The sequence below is a fragment of the Scyliorhinus torazame genome, chromosome 11, assembly GCF_047496885.1.
Source record: "Scyliorhinus torazame isolate Kashiwa2021f chromosome 11, sScyTor2.1, whole genome shotgun sequence".
NCBI classification, from domain to species: Eukaryota; Metazoa; Chordata; class Chondrichthyes; order Carcharhiniformes; family Scyliorhinidae; genus Scyliorhinus; species Scyliorhinus torazame.
Genome location: NC_092717.1, coordinates 229,612,583 through 229,639,182, shown reverse-complemented (window position 1 = coordinate 229,639,182; position 26,600 = coordinate 229,612,583). Strand labels below are relative to the sequence as shown.

Below are 26,600 nucleotides of genomic sequence, written 5' to 3'. Positions count from 1 at the left end.
CTTCTCCACCTGTGTTGCCCCTTTCAATGACCTGTGGACCTGTACTCCTAGATCTCTTTGACTTGCAATACTCGTGAGGGTTCTACCATTCACTGTATATTCCCTACCTGCATTAGCCCTTCCAAAATGCATTACCTCACATTTGTCCGGATTAAACTCCATCTGCCATCTCTCCGCCCAAGTCTCCAGACAATCTAAATCCTGCTGTATCCTCAGACAGTCCTCATCGCTATCCGCAATTCCACCAACCTTTGTGTCGTCTGCAAACTTACTAATCAGACCAGTTACATTTTCCTCCAAATCATTTATATATACTACAAACAGCAAAGGTCCCAGCACTGATCCCTGTGGAACACCACTGGTCACAGCCCTCCAATTAGAAAAGCATCCCTCCATTGCTACCCTCTGCCTTCTATGGCCTAGCCAGTTCTGTATCCACCTTGCCAGTTCACCCCTGATCCCGTGTGACTTCACCTTTTGTACTAGTCTACCATGAGGGACCTTGTCAAAGGCCTTACTGAAGTCCATATAGACAACATCTACTGCCCTACCTGCATCAATCATCTTAGTGACCTCCTCGAAAAACTCTATCAAGTTAGTGAGACACGACCTCCCCTTCACAAAACCGTGCTGCCTCTCACTAATACGTCCATTTGCTTCCAAATGGTAGTAGATCCTGTCTCGAAGAATTCTCTCCAGTAATTTCCCTACCACTGAAGTAAGGCTCACCGGCCTGTAGTTCCCGGGATTATCCTTGCTACCCTTCTTAAACAGAGGAACAACATTGGCTATTCTCCAGTCCTCCGGGACATCCCCTGAAGACAGCGAGGATCCAAAGATTTCTGTCAAGGCCTCAGCAATTTCCTCTCCAGCCTCCTTCAGTATTCTGGGGTAGATCCCATCAGGCCCTGGGGACTTATCTACCTTAATATTTTTTAAGACACCCAACACCTCGTCTTTTTGGATCACAATGTGACCCAGGCTATCTACACCCCCTTCTCCAGACTCAACATCTACCAATTCCTTCTCTTTGGTGAATACTGATGCAAAGTATTCATTTAGTACCTCGCCCATTTCCTCTGGCTCCACACATAGATTCCCTTGCCTATCCTTCAGTGGGCCAACCCTTTCCCTGGCTACCCTCTTGCTTTTTATGTACGTGTAAAAAGCCTTGGGATTTTCCTTAACCCTATTTGCCAATGACTTTTCATGACCCCTTCTAGCCCTCCTGACTCCTTGCTTAAGTTCCTTCCTACTTTCCTTATATGCCACACAGGCTTCGTCTGTTCCCAACCTTTTAGCCCTGACAAATGCCTCCTTTTTCTTTTTGACGAGGCCTACAATATCACTCGTCATCCAAGGTTCCCGAAAATTGCCGTATTTATCTTTCTTCCTCACAGAAACATGCCTGTCCTGTATTCCTTTCAACTGACACTTGAAAGCCTCCCACATGTCAGATGTTGATTTGCCCTCAAACATCCGCCCCCAATCTATGTTCTTCAGTTCCCGCCTAATGTTGTTATAATTAGCCTTCCCCCAATTTAGCACATTCATCCTCGGACCACTCTTGTCCTTGTCCACCAGTACTTTAAAACTTACTGAATTGTGGTCACTGTTACCGAAATGCTCCCCGACTGAAACATCTACCACCTGGCCGGGCTCATTCCCCAATACCAGGTCCAGTACCGCCCCTTCCCTAGTTGGACTGTTTACATATTGTTTTAAGAAGCCCTCCTGGATGCTCCTTACAAACTCCGCCCCGTCTAAGCCCCTGGCACTAAGTGAGTCCCAGTCAATATTGGGGAAGTTGAAGTCTCCCATCACCACAACCCTGTTGTTTTTACTCTTTTCCAAAATCTGTCTACCTATCTGCTCCTCTATCTCCCGCTGGCTGTTGGGAGGCCTGTAGTATACCCCCAACATTGTGACTGCACCCTTCTTATTCCTGATCTCTACCCAATGGGCTGAATGGCCTACTTCTGCACTGTAGGGATTCTATGGAATCAATGTTGTGATGAATGTTTACTTTGTGTGCTGCAGCAGTTCATGAGGGATGGGTAATGAATGCTGGCTTTACCAACAATCCACAAATTAATTTTAAAACATCCATGCTGCAAATTGAAAAACAGAAACTGTTAACTTTTCAGAAAACAGTTTTAATTTACCTGTAGGTTATATTTTGTGTCTTGCTTTTGTACACAAGTATATCTCCTGAATTAAGAAACATAGAATAATCTAGATACTAATGCTATCTGTTTATCAATCCCACGTTTTAAAAAGAATTATGGGTACAGGAGTTACATAAGAACTAGGAGCAGGAGTAGGCCATCTGGCCCCTCGAGCCTGCTCCACCATTCAATGAGATCATGGCTGATCTTTTGTGGACTCAGCTCCACTTTCCGGCCCGAACACCATAACCCTTAATCCCTTTATTCTTCAAAAAACTATCTATCTTTATCTTAAAAACATTTAATGAAGGAGCCTCTACTGCTTCACTGGGCAAGGAATTCCATAGATTCACAACCCTTTGGGTGAAGAAGTTCCTCCTAAACTCAGTCCTAAATCTACTTCCCCTTATTTTGAGGCTATGCCCCCCAGTTCTGCTTTCACCCGCCAGTGGAAACAACCTGTCTGCATCTATCATATCTATTCCCTTCATAATTGTATATGTTTCTATAAGATCCCCCCTCATCCTTCTAAATTCCAACGAGTACAGTCCCAGTCTACTCAACCTCTCCTCGTAATCCAACCCCTTCAGCTCTGGGATTAACCTAGTGAATCTCCGCTGCACTCCCTCCAGTGCCAGTACGTCCTTTCTCAAGTAAGGAGACCAAAACTGAACACAATACTCCAGGTGTGACCTCACTAACACCTTATACAATTGCAGCATAACCTCCCTAGTCTTAAACTCCATCCCTCTAGCAATGAAGGACAAAATTCCATTCACCTTCTTAATCACCTGTAGCACCTGTAAACCAACTTTTTTGAGACTCATGCACTAGCACACCCAGGTCTCTCTGCACAGCAGCATGTTTTAATATTTTATCATTTAAATAATAATCCATTTTGCTGCTATTCCTACCAAAATGGATAACCTCACATTTGTCAACATTGTATTCCATCTGCCAGACCCTAGCCCATTCACTTAACCTATCCAAATCCCTCTGCAGACTTCCGGTATCCTCTGCACTTTTTGCTTTACCACTCATCTTAGTGTCGTCTGCAAACTTGGACACATTGCCCTTGGTCCCCAACTCCAAATCATCTATGTAAATTGTGAACAATTGTGGGCCCAACACTGACCCCTGAGGGACACCACTAGCTACAGATTGCCAACCAGAGAAACACCCATTAATCCCCACTCTTTGCTTTCTATTAATTAACCAATCCTCTATCCATGCTGCTACTTACCCTTAATGCCATGCATCTTTATCTTATGCAGCAACCTTTTGTGTGGCACCTTGTCAAAGGCTTTCTGGAAATCCAGATATACCACATCCATTGGCTCCCCGCTATCTACCGCACTGGTAATGTCCTAAAAAAATTCCACTGAATTAGTTAGGCACGACCTGCCCTTTATGAACCCATGCTGCGTCTGCCCAATGGGACAATTTCCATCCAGATGCCTCACTATTTCTTCCTTGATGATCGATTCCAGCATCTTCCCGACTACTGAAGTTAAGCTCGCTGGCCTATAATTACCTGCTTTCTGCCTACCTCCTTTTTTAAACAGCGGTGTCACGTTTGCTAATTTCCAATCCGCCGGACCACCCCAGAGTCTAGTGAATTTTGGTAAATTATCACTAGTGCATTTGCAATCTCCCTAGCCATCTCTTTTAGCACTCTGGAATGCATTCCATCAGGGCCAGGTGACTTGTCTACCTTTAGGCCCATTAGCTTGCCCACCACTACTTCCTTAGTGATAACAATCCTCTGAAGGTCCTCACCTGTCATAGCCTCATTTCTATCAGTCACTGGCATGTTATTTGTGTCTTCCTCTGTGAAGACCGACCCAAAAAAACCTGTTCAGTTCCTCAGCCATTTCCTCATCTCCCATTATTACATCTCCCTTCTCATCCTCTGAAGGACCAATATTTACCTTCGCCACTCTTTTTTTGTTTTGTATATTTGTAGAAACTTTTACTATCTGTTTTTATATTCTGAGCAAGTTTACTCTCATAATCTATCTTACTCTTCTTTATAGCTTTTTTAATAGCTTTCTATTGCCCCCATAAGATTTCCCAGTCCTCTAGTCTCCCACTAATTTTTGCCACTTTGTATGCTTTTTCCTTCAGTTTGATACTCTCCCTTATTTCCTTAGATATCCACGGTTGATTTTCCCTCTTTCTACCATCCTTCCTTTTTGTTGGTATAAACCTTTGCTGAGCACTGTGAAAAATTGCTTGGAAGGTTCTCCACTGTTCCTCAACTGTTTCACCATAAAGTCTTTGATCCCAGTCTACCTTAGCTAGTTCTTCTCTCATCCCATTGTAATCTCCTTTGTTTAAGCACAAAACACTGGTGTTTGATTTTACCTTCTCACCCTCCATCTGTATTTTAAATTCCACCATATTGTGATCGCTCCTTCCGAGAGGATCCCTAACTATGAGATCATGAATCAATCCTGTCTCATTACACAGGACCAGATCTAGGACCGCTTGTTCCCTCGTAGGTTCCATTACATACTGTTCTAGGAAACTATCGCGGATACATTCTATAAACTCCTCCTCAAGGCTGCCTTGACCGACCTGGTTAAACCAATCGACATGTAGATTAAAATCCCCCATGAAAACTGCTGTACTATTTCTACATGCATCAGTTATTTCTTTGTTTATTGCCTGCCCCACCATAATGTTACAATTTGGTGGCTTATAGATTACTCCTATCAGTGACTTTTTCGCCTTACTATTCCTGATTTCCACCCAAATGGATTCAACCTTATCCTCCAGAGCACCGATGTTATCCCTTACTGTTGCCCGGATGTCATCCTTAAATAACAGAGCTACACCACCTCCCTTACCACCCACTCTGTCCTTCCGAATAGTTTGATACCCTTGGATATTTAACTCCCAGTTGTGACCATCCTTTAACCATGTTTCAGTAATGGCCACTAAATCATAGTCATTCACGATGATTTGCACCTCAACTCATTTACCTTATTCCGAATACTACGAGCATTCAGGTAAAGTACACTTATGTTGGCTTTTTTACCTCTGTTTTGAATCTTAACACCTCGATCAGTAACCTCTCCTAATTTAAATTTCCTCTTAACTTTTCTCCTAATTAATGTCATGACTAGTATAATTTTCAGTTGAAATATTCTCATGCTTCTGTGACTACAAAAAAAGTTGACAGAATCAAACTGGTTCTGTGAGATGGGTGGAGTTTGTCCAGTAAACAAGAACAGGTTTAAGGGATATATATCACCTTGTGCCATCTCAAAAGGTTATCCGCCATGGTACCAGGATGTAAATACTAGCATACATTCCCATAGGAGATACAGCAGATATGCCCTAATTGATAACTACACCCCCAACAAAAGTGAGTCATGTGTTTCTATGTTGGTCCATAGTGCTGCCGGAGGATTTAACTTAAGTTCACACAATGTGTAGTTCTTAGACTGATTTTTATATTAATGCATTAAAATGTATGTTTATTTTCTGCAGGTTTTGAAAAATATTTTCCAAAAAAATCCCAAAAAGCAAGTGATTCCAATGGATCATCCAGTGAGGCAAAAGGTATTACGTGTAGTTTATTAGGATCATATTTCTGAATGATTTGTATGAAATTAGAAATTTTGCTTGGGTTAAAATTCATGTAAAGAAAGCATGACCTCCGTTAGGATATTGCACTTGTAAGCAACCTTTCGTAGTACTTAATTTGCATTATAGTTGCATGGAAAGACTTTCTGAATTGACTAAATAAAGTGCATTTTCCACTATTCTCATTGAATATTCACAGCGTCTGCAGACTAGACTGGACTATTTCTCATTGACATTAATTTATTGCACATTTTCCAGAAGCAAAATCCACAAATTCTCAGCGTTCAGGGAACAATGGTTCTGGAAGCGGAGGAAAGAAAGGAGGCAGAAAGGACGAGTCTTCCTGGTGGGCCAGATTACAGAAGGTAATTGCTGGGAACGTTTGTTTTAATCTGACTGCAGAAAGTTGAATACCCAAAGTTCAAAACCTTTGATTAGGTATAGTTAAATTCCTTAACCAACATGGAGTAGGTAATTTAGCCTCTCAAACCTGTTTTGCCATTCAGTGAAATAATGGCTGATTTGCCACCTAATTCCTTCCAGCCCCATCTTTTTGTCCCATATCCTATACTACTGTTAGTCAACAAAAATCTCTCAATCTCAGATTTTAAATGAACAATTTACTTGGCAACAGTTAGTTTGCAGACGAGCGTTCCAATCTCCTACCACTGTGCCGCCCAAACACATTACTGCAGGACATTTGGGGTTGCATCCTTGGCCCAAACATCTTCAGCTGCTTCATCAATGACCTTCTTTCCATCATCAGATCAGAAGTGGGGATGTCCCTGTCCAAAGGCACTTACCAATGACCTCTCTCCTTCCTTCCTTCTCCGCCCCCCCCCCCCCCCCCCCCCCCCCCCAAAACCACCACCACCACCACTCCTCAGCTAAAGGAGGAAGGCTCCCTGTTGACCTTGCCCTCCCCCACCCAAACCAAGACTGCTCCTGAACTCCAGGCAGCCTTCTCCAAAGGCAAACTAACAAATGTTAAATATAAACAGTCCCAGAAAACAGGAGGCAGGGGATGGGAACATCCATCCCCACATAAATTTCCACCCCTTACAATCCCAACAGTAAACAGCACCCCCCCCCCCCCACCCCAACGAAAGATTAACATTCTCCAATCCCTACCTCCACTTCAAATATGCTCCCAACCATTACAACGTGCCAGCACCCCGGTTCCCAAGCATTGTCCACTCAGTTTTCCCCCAGTTTATGCTTCTTAATGAAGTCTTCGGCCGCTTCTGGGGTCTCGAAATAATACTCCCGTCCTCCGAACATCACCCATAATTTCACCGGGAAGAGCACACCAAACCTGATCTGCCGCCGGTACAGCACCTCCCTGGCCTTGTTGAAGCTTGCCCGTCACTTTGCCAACTCGGCTCCAGTGTGCTGATAAATTTGGACCTTATTCCCCTCCCAGTCGCAGGTACGCTTCTCCCTGGCCCATCGAAGAATCTTCTCTTTCTCTTCAAATTTGTGGAGCCTCACGATCACCGCCCGCGGCAACTCCCCAGCTCTAGGCTTCTGTCTCAGATACCTATGCGCTCGGTCCACTTCAGGCGCCTTGCCTAGCACCCCTTCTACCACCAGCCCCGCCAGCATCCTCGAGACGTACCTCGTGGCAGTCACACCTTCCACTCCTTCAGGCAGGCCCACTATTCGCAGGTTCTGCCTTAGAGGCATTCTCCTGCCCCTCCGCCTTTGCCTTAAATATTTTACAGAGGTTTCCTAGGAGCCCCATCCGCCTCCAGAGTCACCACACGATCGCTGTGGTCCGAGATCACTCCTTCAATCTCCCGAATCTGTGACCCTTGCATCTTCAAGCACTTCTCCACCCGTTCCAAAAGAACCCTTCAGAGGTGCCACCGCTTCTTCAATGGCCTTTGCGCGATCCTTCTGCGTTTGTTTCCTCTGCTGCTGGAATTCAGCTTTAATAAAGGCCATCATGTCAAGTTGAAGCCTTCCAGCTTGCAACAGCCCTACCCCCGCCTGAAAGTGGCTGTTACTGTTTCTGCAGCACAAGTCTGCTCCAACGTTTCTCAGCCAAATCTCTCACTGTTTTCTGCTGGGTCTGGTAACCAGCAGACATACCACTCCCGGTAGAAAGTACTTTTCCAACATTCACCTACGTCTTTTCATCAAAATTCCACTCCGTATTGGGTAAAAAGAGCTCTTTTCTGTGACTTAAAGCAGGAGCTGCCCTGTATGTGACCACTCGCTCCATGGTCAACACCGGACGTAATAATAATAATTGCTTATTGTCACAAATAGGCTTCAAATGAAGTTACTGTGAAAAGTCCTAGTCGCCACATTCCGGCGCCTGTTCGGGGAGGCTGGTATGGAAATTGAACCCGCGCTGCTGCCTTGTTCTGCATTACAAGCCAGCTGTTTAGCCCACTGTGCTAAACCTGCCCCTTCTCTCCTGTAATAATCATAATCGGATCAATCTAATTGGCAAAGGATCGGTTCATAGTGTATGTGGGACAGTTTCTTAGGACAATGTGTTCTGGAGCTAATCAGGGTTCAGGCTATTTTAGGTTTTGTTTTGTTCATGGGACACGGGCGTCGCTGGCTGGGCCAGCATTTATTGCCTGATGGCTTTTAACAGTCAGCCACATTGCTATGGGTCTGGAGTCCCACGTAGGCCAGACCATTAAGGACGACAGATTTCCTTCCCGAAAGCTTATTAGCAAACCAGATGCGTTTTACGACAGTTGACTACGTTTTTTTGGTCACCGTTAGACATTAAATTCCAGATTTTTAATGATTTTAAATTTCACCATCTGGCATGGAAGTATTCGAACCTGAGTCACTATAACATGATTCTGGGTCTCTGGATTACTAGTCCAGTGACAATACCACTACCCCACTGCCTCCCCAATGAGACAGGATTAATTTCTGCCCTTGTAGTGAAGGATTGTCTAGGTAACGTGACAGAATTTCATATTCAGGTTGACGGTGAGAAAGGTGGAATCTGAAATTTGTGTTTTAAATCAAGGCAATTACAACGATAGAGCTGGTTGAAGTGGAATGGGAAATAGATCAATTGGTAAGATGGGAAAGAAGCAGTGGGAGACATTTAAGGAGATACTTCATAACTTGAAAAAGGGAAATTATGTTTGATTTTATTAAGAATTCTTTAAGGGGCAGCACGGTGGCTCAGTGTGTTAGCCCTGCTGCCTCACGACGCCGAGGTCCCAGGTTCGATTCCGGCTCTGGGACACTGTCCGTGTGGAGTTTGCACATTCTCCCCGTGTTTGCGGGTGTTTCACCCCTACAACCCAAAAATGTGCAGGCTGATGGATTAGCCACAGTAAATTGCCCCTTGATTGGAAAAAATGAATTGGGTACTCTAAATTTATTTTAAAAAAAAGAATTCTTTAAGGCGGTAACAAGTCGAGTGGATAAAGGAGAACCAGTAGGTCGTGTATTTGTATTTCCAAAAGGCATTTGTCGAGGTGGTACGTGAAAGGTGTGATGAATGTAAGAAATTGTCATATTTTACGTTTTGTATTTATTTGTAGCAATGTTATTAAAACTTGGGTTAAGATGTATACAGACAGCATGATTGCCAGAGCGATGATTAAGTGGTTGTAAAAGTGAGGTATTTTTGCAGGTGAAGTGTTCTACCAATAGATCTTGAGAATCATTTACTTGTTTACAGATAGCTGGTTCAAAGCTGGCTCATGGAACATTGTTTAGGTTTGAAGACCCCTGGGGTGTAGATAATTTGAGGGATTCTCCGGTTGCCAACGCCAAAATCGGGTTCGGCGATCGGACGGAGAATGCCCGTTTGCGCCAAAATTGGGGACGCCGCCTCTTTTGCGATGCTCTGTCCCCTCAAAAACAGCATACTTGGGGAGTACGCCGTATGGATGTCCTCAAGATGCCACCTGAGGCCCTCCCCCAATGCTCCACCCCTGATGGGCCGGGTTCCCGACGGCGTGGGCCACTCGTGCTATTTTGTTTTTCATGGACCCCACGTGGAAGCTGCAGACCGAGTCCAGAGCCGCCACAGTCGGGGAGTAGCCGTTCTGCGGGCAGGGGGCTCTTGGGCTGGGGGAACTAGTGGGGGTTGGCGAAGCTGGTTACAGGCGGCAGTATTTGGCATGCCGGGTCTGCGCACAGCCATCTCCATGTTGCATGGCACGGCCACCGCTTTGTGCATGTGCGGCCATGGACTTGCTAATTATCCAGCCTTATCCGCAGGTAAAGCCAAGGGGTTTACGCTGCACGGCTGCAAGCCCCCCCCCCCCCCCCCCCCCCCCCCCCACCGGACGGAGGATCGGTGCAGCTTTTGCGCTGTTTTTTTCTGGTGTAAAACGCCACTGTTCCCAAGCCGGCATCAGTACCTAGTCTGCAAGTCGGAGAATCCAGCCCATTGTGTTTGGTCCTCGCTAAACCAGTTAATGACCATCTTGTAAGAAGAGACAAATGAATGTCTTATGCTTTGGGTACAGACAATGTAGTTAATGAGAAGAGCCAGGTCTGTCTGAAGAGTCAGTAGGTCCTAGAACTCTAATTCGAACAAATATGTTTTAGTTTTGACCTGCATGGTTCTCTCTCCAGAGATTCTGCACAGAGAAAAGCAAGTAAATTCCTGGTTGTTAACTTTATTCATGAGTGATATTTAATATATATTGGTTTGCTTAATTGGAATTTAGCGGCTGGTTTAGAAAGTACGTTCTGTGAACTGTAAAGCTATTTCTTTGTTCCTAATGGTTCTGTGATTAAATTAAAGTTTGTTTTAACATTAAAGGTACCTATGGGTCAGTGATGTCACTCTTGCACTGCAGGAACATTTCCTCAGTTCTACAAATTGAAAATAGCTGAGTTCTTGTTCGGGATCCTAACAAAGGCTACTATACAAGAAAAGAGGATGTTAGGGTGACATGTTGGCACGAATAGAGGATTGACTAACACAAAACAAGAGAGTTGGCATAAATGGATAATGTTCCGAGTTGGCAAAGTGTAACAAGTAAAATATTGCAGTGATTGATTGTGGGGCATCAATATTTGCAATCTATATGAATAATTTGGATGAATCATAGCCAAATTTACTGATGATGCAAACAAAAGTAGGGAAGCAAGTTTTGAGTCCACAAAGGGATGTAGATGGGCTGAGTGAGTGGGCAAAGATTTGGCAGATGGAGTACAATGTGGGAAAATGGGAGTTTGTCTACTTCGGCAGGAAGAATAGAAAAGCAGAGTATTATTTAACTGGGTTGAGACTAGTACAGAGGAATCTGGATGTCCTTGTACATGAATCACAAAATGTTTGAATGCTGGCGCATCCAGTAATTAGGAAGGCAAATGGCCTTTATTGCAAGAGGGATGAAGAATAAAAGTAGGGAAGTCTTGCTACAATTGTGCAAGGCATTGCTGAGACTACAGGAACTGTGTATAGTTTAGGTCTCTATACATAAGGAGGGATACACTTTCAGTGGGAGTTCAGAGAAGGTTCACTTGGTTGATTGCTGCGCTGAAGGGTTTGGAGGAAAGGTTGAGCATGTTTGTTGGAGTTTAGAAGAATGAGAAGTGATTTTTTTTGAAACATAAGATTTTGAGCGGACTTGACAGGGTAGGTGCTTATTGTTTCCCCTCATAGGGGGATCCAGAACTAGGAGGCAGTTTCAAAATAAGAGATCGCCCACTTAAGGGGGGCACGGTAGCACAGTGGTTAGCACTGTTGCTTCACAGCACCAGGGACCCAGGTTTGATTCCTGGCTTGTGTCATTGTCTGTGCGGAGTCTGCACGTTTGCCCTGTGTCTGTGCGGATTTCCTCCGGGTGCTCCGGTTTCCTCCCACAAGTCCCGAAAGACGTGCTGTTAAATAATTTGGATATTCTGAATTCTCCCTCTGTGTACCCGAACAGGCGGCGGAATGTGGCGACTCGGGGCTTTTCACAGTAACTTTGTTGCAGTGTTAATGTAAGCATACTTGTGACAATAAAGATTTTTATTAAGACTGCAATGATGAGGATTTTCTTCCTTAAAGGTCTTTGGAATTCTATTCCCCGGAGAGCACCGGAGATTAGGATTACATTCAAGGCTCAGATTTCCGATATATACCAGGGAGTTTTAAGGGTAATGGCCGAGTAGACAGGAATTAAGGTCACACTTCGATCGGCCTTGACTGATATTGAAGCATATTTGAAGGACGGAATTGACTCCTGTTGCTCCTAATTCTGAGGATCTTATCAGTTGGTTTGCAGCACGGTAGCACAATGGTTAGCACTGTTGCTTCACAGCGCCAGGGACCCGTTTCCGATTCCCGGCTTGGGTCACTGTCGGTGCGGAGTGTGCATGTCCTCCCTGTGTCTGTGTGGGTTTCCACCGGGTGCTCCGGTTTCCTCCCACAGGTCCAGAAAGATGTGCTGTTAGGTGATTTAGACATTCTGAATTCTCCCGAACAGGCGCTGTAGTGTAGCGACTGGGGGATTTTCACAGTAACTTCATTGCAGTGTTAATGTAAGCCTACTTGCGACAATAATAAAGATTGGTATTAAAGTTCTTAATTTCATAAGAGCAGATTTTATTGCATACAAGTTCTTAATTTGGTGTATACCATGTGAATGTTATACTTCACTGACATATATACTATTTGAGATCCCTTTATTCTTACTTTCTAGGGCGATATTCCATGGGACGATAAAGAATTTCGATTTTACTTTTTAGGAGGTGCTGCATTTTGGGCAACTCTTACATATTACGTTTTCTTCAGGAATATTGGCAGAGAAGTTACTTGGAAAGACTTTGTCAATAATTATCTTTCTAAAGGAATTGTAAGTGATAAAATATTGTGTGTGACTAATTGCAAAATGTACTGTCATTCTAGATAGAGGAAGGGTACTTTGATATGTAAAATATACACATGTATTCATAATTCAAATTATTTTCTTCTATCAAATACAGCCTACAAATATACATTCAAATGGAATTCTTTTTAATATGAAATTCTACTTCCTAATATTCAGCTACATAAATATAGAGGCAACATGATTAGGTTTACTGGTTAGTGATCTCTGAATAAGTCAAAACCTATCTTTATTGCATGGATTTCCAGGATTTTTACTGTAAGTTTCAGGATTGCCCTCAAGGTTCTTCTGGTAAAGTTGCAACATGTCATGGAGGTTGTTTCTCATTGTAACAGTTTTAAAACATTGACATCAATCATGGTTACGCGAAACAATTACAACATTTTGAAAAAGTGTAATTTGTTTGGCAGCAACTATAAAAGAGTTACCCTGTTCCTATAAACCTTAAAAGTACAACAATTGTCACAACTTTTGCTAGGTTTATCTAATTGTGAAGACTCCTGTTTTGTCAGCTCATTGCCATAATATATATATATGTATTAATTTTTACAATTTAGGGGCAATTTAACGTGGCCAATCCACCTATCCTGCACATCTTTAGGTTGTGGGGGTGAGACCCACACAGGCACTGGGAGAATGTGCAAACTCCACACGGACAGTGACCCGGGGCCGAGATCGAACCCGGGTCCTCGGCAGCGTGAGGTTGCACCACCTTCATTTCTATAAAATAATTGCTACTTAATACATCGATTTCACTTGGGTGTCTCATGTCTGATTCTCTTTTATTGCTTTTATTTATCTTTAGGTTTTTGTTTAAGAGGAATTTAGCTTTTTGAGCGACTGTTGTTTGTAAAATGTATCTAGGGATTTGATTAATTGATTTTGGTGTTTAATCCAGTTCAGTTGATTTCGGTTACTTCTGATAGCTGTTCATCCCACTCTTAAATTGGTCGTATTTGGTTTGCATCATTTTCTGTACCTTTTTAACCAAACTGATCAATTAATGCCCAATAACCTCCTTTCCCAGTGAGGAAAAAACACATTTGTCTTGTTAAATGCTGACATATGGATAGAAATTCTGACATGGTTGCTCAAAGCATTGATTTACACTGTAGGCACCTCTTTTGCATTGAAACCTGGCATTCCCTTTTCTAAATTTGGATCAGTGTGCATAGCATACAGTAGCCAGCTGGTATTGGATTCAGAAGACATCAGCTTGGCTCTGCAGGGGCCGTTCAAATTCTATTTTAAATATGTTTAAAGTGCCAGTAAGTGTGGTGCTCGTTGAAGCTTTAGTCAGCAGATGTTTTGAAAATTAGCATTACCAAACCGTAAATAAGAAGCCCCTGAATTGGAATAGTTCCCTAATTTGGAATCTCTTCCATTGGGTTGCCTGACAGTGTTTTCTGTCAGCAGTGTTCTGCAGGCAGACAGTAAGTACTTTTCAGATCTCTAGTTATCAAATGATCTTGTGACATCAGAATACTCTAGAACTTTCAATGCACCTATGTGCGAAACGGCTTGTGATAGTAAGCAGAAATTTTCTGAGGAGGATTTCATTGCGGAAAAGCTGACTGGCAGTAACTTCAGTAAATCCAACAGTAAGGAATATTTGGGGGTGGGGAGTGTGGATTCCCACGCAGAGTTGGTCCAAAAACATGTGAAGTAAGGCAGAAATGACTGAGTATGGGATGTGGAAGCCCAGGATTCAGGCAGTTACAACATGCACTTTAAAAAAAATATAAATTAAGTATTTTGTCAAAGTTGGGTAACTGAATTATTCAGAATCGATTGACAAATGTGCTTCTTTTGCTGTCATAGTAAATCTGCCTATTTTCAATTGAAGCTCTTATAAGATACACATTCCTTGGGTTTTTGTGGGAGTGAAAAGGTGAAGTGGATTTATGAGGTTTTTTTAAAGACTAATTATGTTTTCTTTCTTTGTTGCTAGGTGGACAGATTGGAAGTAGTAAACAAACGCTATGTTAGAGTAGTTTTTGCTCCTGAAAAATTAGCTGTGGATGGGGTAAGTTGGTCATATAGATATCCACAATTTCAAATGGAGTATTGTTATGATTTGTTATGTGCACTATGTAAACAACAATAACTTACATTTATATAGTGCCTTTATCATTGTAAAAAATTCCAAGTCACTTCCAAAGTTTCAGTTAACATAAATTTTGAATTATAAGACATAGGCCATTCAACCCATCGAGTCTGCTCCGCCAAATGAGATCATGGCTGATCTGGTATAATCCTCAAATCCACTTTTCTGTCTTATCCCCATAACCTTTGATTCCCTTACTGATTAAAAATCTGCCTATGTCAGCATTGGACATAGTTAACGACCCAGCCTCTACAGCTCTCTGCGATAAAGAATTCCACAGATTCACTACCCTCTGAGAGAAGAAATTCCTCCTCATCTCTGTCTTAAATGGGCGACCCCTAACTCTGAGATTATGCCCTCTGGTCTTAGACTCTCCCACACGAGGAACCTCTCAACGTCTACCCTGCCAACCCCCCCCGAGAATTCTGTAAGTCTTGATAAGGTTGACTGTCATTCTTCTAAACGTCAATGAGTACAGGCTCAATCCACTCAATCTCTCCTCATAAGAAAATCCCTCCATGCCCAGGATCAACTTCATGAACCTTCTCTGGACTGCCTCCAATGCCAGTATATCTTTCCTTAGATAAGGGAACCAAAACTGTTCACAGTATTCTAGGTGTAGTCTAACTAGCGCCTTGTATAGTTCTAGCAGGATGTCCCTATTTTTATACTCTCTTTGAAATAAAGGCCACCATTTCATTTGCCTTCCCGATTACCTGCTGAACCTGCATGCTAGCTTTATGTGATTCATGCACGAGGACCCCCAAATCCCTCTGTGCTGCCATTTTACGCAGTCCTTCTCCATTTAAATATGGACCCAGCTTGAATCCTTGTGGAACTCCACTACCCACCTCCTGCCAGTCTGAGTAGCTACTCTTTGTCACTACTCTGCATTCTGTCTTCCAGGTAACTTGTTATCCATTCTTCTATCTGTCCCCTGACTCCTTGTGAATTGACCTTATATATTAGTCTATTATGTAGTACCTTACTGAAGGCCTTTGGGAATGCTAGGTTTATTAAAGCCACTGCATTTGTCTATTTTGTTTTTCAATTTCAATCATGAGATGTGGGTGCCACTGAGGAGGCCAGCATTTGTTGTCAATTCCTAATTCTGCTTGAGAAGGTGGTGGTGAGCTGCTTTCTGGAACCATTGTAGTCCACGAGGTGTAGGTACATCCGCAGTGCTGTTAGAGGAAGTTTCAGGATTTTGACCCAGTGACACTAAAGGAATAACAATGTATATCCAAGTCAAGATGGTGTGTGACTTGGAGAGAAACATGCAGGTGACAGGTGTTCCCCCGGGCTTGCTGACTTTGTTCTTCTCGGTGGTAGCGATAGTGTTAAGAAGGTGCTGTCGAAGGATACTTGGCAAGTTGTTGCAGTGGCTCTTGAGATGGTACACCCTGTTGCATAGAACATTACAGCGCAGTGCAGGCCCTTCGGCACTCGATGTTGCACCAACCTGTGAAACCACTCTAAAGCCCATCTACACTATTCCCTTATCGCCCATATGTATAGAACATTACAGAGAACATAGAACATTTCAGTGGTGCGTATGGCAGGAGGAATGAATGTTTAAGATGGTGCGTGGGGTGCCTATTAAGTCAGTCAGTACGGGGGCAGCATGGTGGCACAGTGGTGCTGCCTACGGTGCCGAGGACCCGGGTTCGAATCCTGCCCTGGGTCACTGTCCATGTGGAGTTTGTACATTCTCCCCGTGTTTGCGTGGGTTTCACCCCACAGCCCAAAGATTTGCAGGATAGGTGGATTGGCCAAGCTAAATTGCCCCTTAATTGGAAAAAAATAATTGGGTACTCTAAATTTTAAATAAAAGTCAGTCAGTGCAGAATAAATGGCTGCCAGCCACCTCCGGTAGAACTCCTCAATTACCCCCCTCATGGGGTTCATAAATTTCTTGAGATATATGAATTCCATAAGCTTCCCCAGCCATACTGAGGCACTGGGTGGAGAAGCTGACCTCCACCCCAGCAGCACCTACCTTTGAGCAATCAGCGAGGCGAAGGCCAGGACATCTGCCCTCACCCCAGTCTGCAGCTCTAGATGGTCCGACACCCCAAACGCAGCTTCAGTTCAATTTGTAGAATTGCTGACATGGCGCTAAAGAAGGAGACCCAGAACCCGACAAGCTTAGGACACGACCAGAACATGTGCACATGGTTAGCCGGGCCCCGCCCACATCGCTCACACTTATCCTCCACTCCCGAAAGTAACACCCGCTCATTCTGGTCAAATGGGCCCTATGCACTACCTTTAACTGTATCAACCCCAATCTCGCACATGGCGATATTGCATTCACCCTACGCAGGGTCTCGCACGACACCCCTTCCTCCATCTTTGACCCCAACTCCTCCTCCCACTTAGCCTTCACCCCTCCACAGACACTGCCTCTTCTGCCATAATCCTGCCATAAATCCTCAATGTGCTTCCCTTCTCCGTCCCTGCCAGTGACCAAGCCCTCCAACGAGGAATGAGACACCAAAGGAAATGTCGGGAAGACCTTTTTTGAGTGAGGATGATGAGCGACCCGGGTTTGATTCTGTCCTTGAGTGACTGTGTGGAGTTTGCACGTTCTCTCCTTGTCTGCATGTGTTGGCAGCGCGGTTACTGCATTTCTTAAATTTAGAGTACCCAATTCTTTTTTTTCCAATTAACGGGCAATTTAGCATGGCCAACCTTTTGAGTTGTGGGGATGAGACCCATGCAGACATGGGAAGAATGTGCAAACTCTACAAGGACAATGACCCGGGGCTGGGATTGAACACAGGTCCTCGGCGCCGTGAGGCAGCAGTGCTAACCACTGCACCACCGTGCTGCCCTTATCACACCTAACTTGTGTCTTGTAGATGGTGGCAGGCTTTTGGGAATCAGGCGGGTTACTTGCCGCAGAATTTCTTGCCTCTGGCCTCTTATGGCTACAGTATTTATGTAGATAGTCCAGTTCAGTTTTTGATCAATGGTAACACCCAGGCTGTTGATTGTGGATAATTCAGTAATGGTAATGCCATTGAATGTCATGGGGTGATGGTTAGATTCTGATTTGTTGGAGATGGTCATTGCCTGGCATTTGTCTGATGCAAATGTTACCTAATTTGGTGCCAGATTCACACTGCTCTGGGAAAGGTGAAATCCATATCACAGAGACTGCTAGATCTTCGTGGCGAATTCTCTTTGAGGACGACATTCTGCACCATTGTTTTGCCACTGACCGTAAAACCCGGGTGGATATATAATTATTTTGCCTTGGTGTCTAAAGCAAAATCAAAGTAGTATCCTAATGGTGTTTACAATTCTATGCTCATTCTTATTGGTTATTCCTAGTGGTGGCTTATCTCGAAATGGTACATGATTAGATTCAACCTTTTAATCACAGAACTCTGTCTTGGACACATCACTGGATCTGTGCATTACGTACTTTTTACTGTAGCTTTTGAGCAAATGATTATTTTGTACGTATTTTATTATGATTTTAGTTTTTGCCAGGTATCGTTTTTGGGCTCTATACCAGTTGCTATGTATGGGAGCCTTTATACCCTGTGAAGCAAAGTGTGACTAATGTGCAATGTTTCTAATATAGTTTTACCCAGGTTTAGAATAAAAGGCCTTGTTAGAAATATGTTAAAACCGAGACAAGCTCTCTTATGTTCTGTTAATTTTTGGGAAAATATATATACCCTATTGCCTTGGGCCATCAACTAAATGAGAGGCATGTGTTTACTTGGCTCAGTGATGATTCCCTCTTCTGGGTCAGAAGGTGCGAATTCAAGAGGACAAGTGCAGATTATCTAGGCCGACATGTCAGCACAATTTAGAAGGAATGGCTCATCATTACAATTGCCAGAATTTGGGTGAGATGTTAAACTGAAGAAGACAGTATTCGAAGAGCAGTGGATATCTGTTGGGTCCTTGCCAACCATTATCCCTCAACCAACATCACTAAAACCGATTAACAGGTTATTTATCTCTTACTGCTATGAACAAATTGACCACTATGTTTGTCTACATAACAACAGTGACTTCACTTCGAAAGTAAGTAATTGGCTGTAAATCGTTTTGGGCTGAATTGAGGGTATAAGAGATACTATATAAATGCAAATTCTTGTTCACAGTTGTTTGTGGTTGTGCAGCCCTAATTGTGGTATCGCATTGCTGAGCCTCCAAGCTTCTCTGGGGAAAAAATGGATCTAAAAGTTTTCCATTTTTAAGTTAAACAGTCTCAAATAAACTAATTGGGATGTGAGAATGTAATCAATTTCATACTTTAATTGCTCATGCTTTAATCTACTTCCTTATATTTGCAACAGTATGTATGGTTTAACATCGGTAGTGTGGACACCTTTGAGCGGAATCTGGAGACTGCACAGCAGGAACAGGGGATAGAAGGTGAAAATAAGATACCTGTAGTATATTCAACGGAGAGTGATGGGTAAGGAATGAGCCTGTTAATACTTGATTGCTTTATTTAAAAAGGGTGTGGTTTTCACTTTTGGTCTGATTGGATTCCCTTATTGTCCTCAATTTCTTCCTGTAAATTTGTTTGTTATTTACAGCACAGAAGGAGGCCATTCGGCCCATTGTGTCAACACCAGCTCCCTAAAGAGCAACCTAGCTCGCCCTATCTCTGTAGCCCTCTGAATTCATCTCTTTCAAATGTAAATTCAGAGTTCTATTGAAACCGCCTATGGAATCCACCTCCACCACTCTCCCAGACAGTGCGTTCCAAATCCGAACCACTGAGGAAAGAAGTTTCTCCTCGTTTCTCTCCTTTTTAAAAAAAAATAAATAAATAAATAAAATTGTACCCAGTTATTTTTTTCCCAATTAAGGGGCAATTTAGCATGGCCAATCCACCTACCCTACACATCATTTGTGTTGTGGGGGTGAGACCCACGCAGACATGGGGAGAATGTGCAAACTCCACACGGACGGTGACCCGGGGCCGGGATCAAACCCAGGTCCTCGACGCGTGAGGCAGCAGTGCTAACTACTGCCACCATCCCGCTCTGCTCATCTCACTCCGAGCTCTCTTGCTGACCATCTTGAAATTGTGACCCTTAGTCACTGACATACCAACTAGTGGAAACAGAATATCATTCTTTATCCTGTCAAAAATTGTTCATAATTTTGAATACCTCAATAAGGTTGCCGCTTAAACTGCTCTGCTCCAAGGAGAACAAGCCCTATTTCTCCAATCTTTCCTTGTATCTAAAGTTCCTCATTCCTGGCATCATTTTAGTAAATCTTCTCTGCCCTCTCTCCAGGACTTTAACATCCTTCCTTAAATAAGGTGCCCAGAACTGAACACAATACTCCAAATGTGGTCTGACCAATGATTTGTAGAGGTGTAGTTTCACTTCCTTGCTTTTATATTCGGTGCCTCTACTTTTAAACCCAAGGATGTTATAAGCCTTCTTAACAACTGTTTCAACTAGCCTGGCCACCTTCAGAGAATTATGCACTTGAACCCGAGGTCCCTCTGCTCCTGTACTCCCCTCAAAGTTGTACCATTGAGCCTCTATCGCAGTGTTCTTCAAACTTTTTTCCGGGGACCCATTTTTACCAAACGGCCAACCTTCGGGACACAACCCGGCCGACCTTCGCGACCCACGCTGGCCGACCTTTGCGACCCACCATTTTCTCTTACCGTTAATCAGGTTCACAGGAAGAGAGGGCTATGCGCATATCGGGTGCAGGATTCAGTCGGTTCGTTTGTGACGCCTTCATCTTTGTGAGGACGGAAAATCCAACCTCGCACATGTAGGTCGTTGTGAAGGGCAAGAGCAACAAAATGCTTGTTTTACTGCACTCCGGATATTCCTCCAAGATGCTACTCCAGAATGCTGACAGCCTCATTGACTTGTGCCGTGTTTTTAATATGCTGTCACAGCTGAGACGCATAAGCTCACTTTCTTCATTTGGAGTCAGCTGCAAGTTGAGAACTAAATCTGGAAGAGGAGGAGGCCTCGGTAGTGGAGTTAAAGGGCAAGTGGGAGGAGGAGCTTGGGGAGGAGATAGATGAGGGTCTGTGGGCTGATGCCTTGAGTAGGGTTAATTCTTCCTCCTCTTGCGCCAGGCTCAGCCTAATACAATTCAAGGTTATTCACAGAGCGCATATGACAGGGGCGAGGTTGAGTAGGTTCTTTGGGGTGGAGGATAGATGTGGGAGGTGCCCCGGAAGCCCGGCGAATCACGTCCACATGTTCTGGTGGTGCCCGGCATTGGATTAGTTTTGGAGGGGTTTCGCGAAGACTATGTCCAAGGTGGTGAAAGTCCAGGTCAAGCCGAGTTGGGGGTTGGCACTATTTGGGGTAACGGACGAGCCGGGAGTGCAGGAGGCGAAAGAGGCCGGTATCCAGGCCTTTGCGTCCCTGGTAGCTCGGTGGAGGATCTTGCTATTATGGAAGGACGCGAAGCCCCCCAGTGTGGAAGCCTGGATAAATGACCTGGCAGGGTTCATTAAGCTGGAGAGGATAAAGTTTGCCTTAAGAGGGTCTGTGCAGGGGTTCTTCAGGCAGTGGCAACCGTTCCATCTCGCGGAGCGTTAGGAGGAGGTCAGCAGCAGCAGCAACCCAAGCGTGGCGGGGGAGGGGGGGGGGGGTCTCTTTCGGGGGGGAAATTCGGGTGGGTGGGGTGGCTTCCCTACGGGTATCTTTGAATGTCATATGGGGGGGTTACTGTATATGGGGAAACCCAATGTAAAAGTTTTGTATAATTTTTGACTTGTGTTTGCGTTTCTTTCTTTTTGTTATTGCGCGGGGGGGGGTTGTTAAAAATTTTGTTGGAAAATTTGAATAAACACATTTAAAAAAAATTTTTTAAAAGAAATGAATCTGGGGTCTCAAACCCAAAGGGATTTTTCACTCACCTCTTCTCTCTCAAAATCTTAAACTTCTCCTCTGGAAAGTAGCGACCACAATTGTCGATCAGGGCAGCCAGATGCAACTGAATAAGGCTTGCCAATCCATTTACAATTTCCTTTCTTCGATGTGTCGTAGCTGTGTGGGAAACGTAGTAGTTTTGGCTTCGCACTCGCAATTGCCAAACTTTCAATATCTTTTGGAAAGTTTCGATTTCTTCAGAGTGCCGAAAGCTATCATCATCCTTCCTTTGCAATTTGAGGAGGAAGTTGAATTGAAAAGATGTCTGCAAGGTAAGACATTGTTAGCATCCAAGTTTCATCAGCAAATGAATCAGCCAGAGGAGACAATGTCTCAAGGAGGAAAGCATGGATTTCGTACCTCAGTTCGTCAACTCTGAGTAGCACCCGACCCTTTGACAGCCAACGTACTTCTGTGTGGAACAATAAATGTGTGTGCTCAGCCCCCATATCGGAACACAGAGTGTCAAAAAGTCTGGGATTGAGTGGGCTGCGTGTAATGAAATTCACAACTTTCACTATTCTTTTCAACACCACTTCCAAGATTGGATAGAATTCCTTTCGATGCCAGTGCCTCATGGTGAATAAAACAATGATTCCAAACAATGTCCTGACCAGCTGCCTCCTTAATCCTTACTATAACTCTGCTGTTTTTCCCAGTCATGTTGGCTGCTCCATCGCCTGTGATTCCTCTGCAATTACCCCAATCGCGACTTCCGGGTGCGGCAATGACCAGCTGAGTCGCACGTTTCGGCAGCTCCCGTTGGAACGGACTTTTGGGCTCTTAATAGGAGCCCCAACGGCAATTTAAACGGCAAAAACACTGTGCGGTAAACCAGAAGGGAATCCCCCCGGACACGCATGGAAAAGGGAGAGGATAGCGGCCGGATTGCGGATGATCCTCTGGAGCAGTGGCAAGGAAGGGAAGCTCAAAGCAAGATGGCGTCGGAAGGTGGCCGTTTGCTATGGGGCCCGGAGCAGCAAGAGTTCCTGCGGCGCTGTTTGGAGAGCTGAAGAAGGAGTTGAAGAAGGAGCTGTTGGCCCCGATATTGCAGGCGATTGAAGGACTAAAAGAGGAGCAGAGGACCCAAGAGCTGGAGCTTCGGGTCGTGAAGGCAAAGACTGCTGAAAACGAAGATGAAATACAGGGCCTGGTGGTGAAGGCAGAAACGCACGAGGCACAGCATAAAACGTGTGTGGAGAGGCTGGAAGCACTGGAGAATAATTCAAGGAGGAAGAGTCCTGGGTCTTCCCGAAGGCGCAGAAGGGGCGGACGTCGGGACATATATGAACACGATGCTTCACTCGCTAATGGGATCGGAGGCCCCGACGGGCCCTTTGGAGGTGGAGGGAGCTTATCGAGTTCTGGCGCGAAGACCAAAGGCTGGAGAAATACCTCGAGCTATAGTGGTGAGGTTTCTCCGCTACAATGACAGAGAGACGATTCTCAGATGGGCGAAGAAACCTCGGAGCTGTAGGTGGGAGAACGCGGTGATCCGCGTATACCAAGATTGGAGTGCGGAGGTGGCGAGAAGGAGGGCAAGTTTCAATCGGGCTAAGGCGGTGCTTCACAAAAAGAAGGTCCAGTTTGGAATGTTGCAACCGGCGAGATTGTGGGTCACACACCAAGGGAAGCACCACTACTTTGAGACGGCAGAAGAGGCGTGGACATTCGTTGTGGACGAGAAGCTGGAATAGTCTGGCGAGAGAAAGAGCTTTTGGGACAAAGTGGTGGTGTGATTACAGGGGGGGGGGGGGAATGATTTTTCAATTTGTTAATTTTGTGATCCTGTAACTTTTCTCTCTTTCCCATGTTGGGGGGGGGGGGGGGGCGGATGGGGGGATGGGGGAGCATGAGGAACTGTGGGCGCCGGCCATTAGGGGCGGGGCCAAGTGGGAAACGTGGGCTTTGTTCCCGCGCTATGGTTTAATATGGTGGGAACGGGGACGCAGGAAGGAGGGGGCCTCGCACACTGGGAGCCGAGGATAAGGGGGGAAGCCGAGGTCAGCCAGAGTTTGCTGACTTCTGGGAGCCACATGGGGGGTGCAACTACGCTAGAGGGGGATCTAGCGGAGAGGGGGGGGGGTTAACTGGGTTGTTGCTGCTAAGGAGAAGGGGGAGCTGTTATGGGATGGGGTGGTCGAGGCGGGAGGGCACCGTCGGGGGATATACGGGTACGTGGGAACCGGGTGAGGAGCTGGGTTAAAAAAGGGGATGGCTAATCGACAAGGGGGGGGGGTAAAGAGCCCCCCCAACCCGGCTGATCACGTGGAACGTGAGAGGGCTGACAGGCCGATTAAAAGGGCACGGGTACTCGCACATCTAAAGAAATTAAAGGCAGATGTGGTTATGTTGCAGGAGACGCATCTGAAACTGATAGACCAGGTCAGACTACGTAAAGGATGGGTGGGACAGGTGTTTCATTCGGGTTTAGATGCGAAGAATAGGGGGGTGGCTATCTTAGTGGGGAAACGGGTACTGTTTGAGGCAAAGACCATAGTGGGGGTAGATACGTGATGGTGAGTGGCAGATTGCAAGGGGAGGTGGTGGTTCTGGTGAACGTATACGCCCCGAACTGGGATGATGCAAATTTTATGAGGCGTATGTTGGGACGTATCCCGGACCTGGAGGCGGGAAAGTTGGTAATGGGGGGAGACTTCAATACGGTGCTTGATCCAGGGCTGGACCGGTCGAGGCCGGCAGCGGCCAGGGTACTCAAGGACTTTGTGGAGCAGATGGGAGGGGTAGACCCCTGGAGATTAAGTAGGCCGAGGAGTAAGGGGTTTTTATTTTTCTCCCAGGTTCACAAAGTATGCTCACGGATAGACTTTTTTGTCTTAGGAAGGGCACTGATTCCGAAGGTGACAGGGACGGAATATACGGCCATAGCCATTTCAGACCACGCTCCACATTGGGTAGACCTGGAGGTAGGAGAGGAAAAAGAACAGCACCCACTCTGGAGAATTGATATGGGCTTATTGGCGGATGAGGGGGTATGTTTAAGGGTGAGGGGGTGTATTGAAAGGTACTTGGAGCTTAATGACAATGGGGAGGTTCAGGTGGGAGTGGTCTGGGAGGCGTTGAAGGCGGTGGTCAGAGGGGAACTGATATCCATAAGGGCACATAAAGGGAAGCAAGAGGGTAAAGAAAGGGAGCGATTGTTGAAAGAACTTTTGACGGTGGACAGGCAATATGCAGACGCACTGGAAGAGGGACTGTACAGGGAAAGACAAAGGTTACATGTGGAGTTTGACCTGCTGACCACGGGTAAGGCAGAGGCACAGTGGAGGAGGGCACAGGGTGTACAGTATGAGTATGGAGAGAGGGCGAGTCGGCTACTGGCCCACCAATTGAGGAAGAGGGGAGCGGCGAGGGAGATAGGTGGGGTGAGATGAGGAGGGAGAGATGGAACGGGGAGCGGAGAGAGTGAACGGGGTGTTCAAGGCATTCTATGAGAGGTTATATAAGGCTCAGCCCCCGGAAGGGAAGGAGGGAATGAGGTGTTTCCTGGATCAGCTGGAATTCCCGAAGGTGGAGGAGCAGGAGAGGGCGGGACTGGGAGCACAGTTTGAGATGGAGGAGGTGGTAAAAGGGATTGGGAGCATGCAAGCGGGGAAGGCCCCGGAACCGGATGGATTCCCGGTGGAATTTTATAGGAAATATATGGACCTACTGGCCCTGCTTTTGACGAGAACCTTTAATGAGGCCAGGGAAAGGGGGCAGTTGCCCCCGACTATGTCGGAAGCGACGATATCGCTCCTTTTGAAGAAGGATAAAGACCCACTGCAGTGTGGGTCCTACAGGCCCATTTCCCTTTTAAATGTAGATGCTAACCTCCTGGCCAAGGTGATGGCGACGAGGATAGAGGACTGTGTCCCAGGGGTGGTCTACGAGGATCAAACTGGGTTTGTTAAGGGGAGACAGCTGAACACGAACATACGGAGGTTGCTAGGGATAATGATGATGCCCCCACCAGAGGGGGAGGCGGAGATAGTGGTGGCGATGGACGCCGAGAAAGCATTCGACAGAGTGGAGTGGGATTATCTGTGGGAGGTGCTGAGGAGATTTGGTTTTGGAGAAGGGTTTATTGGATGGGTACAGCTGCTGTACAGGGCCCCGGTGGCGAGTGTGATCACGAACAGGCAGAGGTCTGACTACTTCCTTCTTCATAGAGGGACGAGGCAGGGGTGTCTCCTGTCTCCGGTACTGTTTGCATTGGCGATTGAGCCCCTGCCCATAGCACTGAGGGGCTCCAGGAAGTGGAGGGGAATACTCAGGGGAGGAGAAGAACACCGGGTATCTTTGTATGCAGATGATTTATTGCTGTATGTTGCGGACCCAGTGGAGGGGATGCATGAGATAATGCAGACACTCAGGGAGTTTGGGGAATTTTCGGGGTACAAATTGAATATGGGGAAGAGTGAGTTGTTTGTGGTGCATCCGGGGGAGCAGAGCAGGGGAATAGATGATTTATCGCTGAGGAAGGTAATAAGAGATTTCAGGTACTTAGGGATTCAGATAGCCAGGGGTTGGGGAACCTTACATAGGCTTAATTTAACAAGATTGGTGGAACAGATGGAGGAGGATTTTAAGAGCTGGGACATGGTGCCCCTGTCACTGGTGGGTAGGGTGCAGGCGGTCAAAATGGTAGTCCTCCCGAGATTCCTTTTTGTGTTTCAGTGCCTTCCGGTGATGACCACGAAGGCTTTTTTCAAGAAAATTGAGAAAAGTGTCATGGGTTTTGTGTGGTCCGGGAAGACCCCGAGAGTGAGGAGGGTTTTTTTGCAGCGTAGCAGGGATAGGGGGGTGCTGGCACTACTGAGCCTAAGTGAATACTACTGGGCCGCCAATATCTCCATGGTGTGTAAGTGGATGGGAGAAGGGGAGGGAGCGGCGTGGAAGAGATTGGAGATGGCGTCCTGCAAAGGAACCAGCCTACAAGCACTGGTGACGGCGCCGTTGCCGTTCTCCCCGAAGAAATACACCACAAGTCCAGTGGTGGTGGCAACGCTAA

At 45.6% G+C, this 26,600-nt stretch overlaps 1 protein-coding gene across 1 annotated transcript in view; it reads left to right on the top strand.

Moving 5' to 3' along the window:
• afg3l2 (AFG3-like AAA ATPase 2) overlaps positions 1-26,600 on the top strand; it is a 74,076-nt gene that overhangs the window by 3,891 nt on the left and 43,585 nt on the right. Inside the window, exons 3-7 of the mRNA XM_072468405.1 lie at positions 5,667-5,738; positions 6,021-6,127; positions 12,398-12,550; positions 14,535-14,609; positions 19,013-19,134. Coding sequence (XP_072324506.1) covers positions 5,667-5,738; positions 6,021-6,127; positions 12,398-12,550; positions 14,535-14,609; positions 19,013-19,134 — 529 coding nt within the window. The remainder of the gene's footprint in view (positions 1-5,666; positions 5,739-6,020; positions 6,128-12,397; positions 12,551-14,534; positions 14,610-19,012; positions 19,135-26,600) is intronic.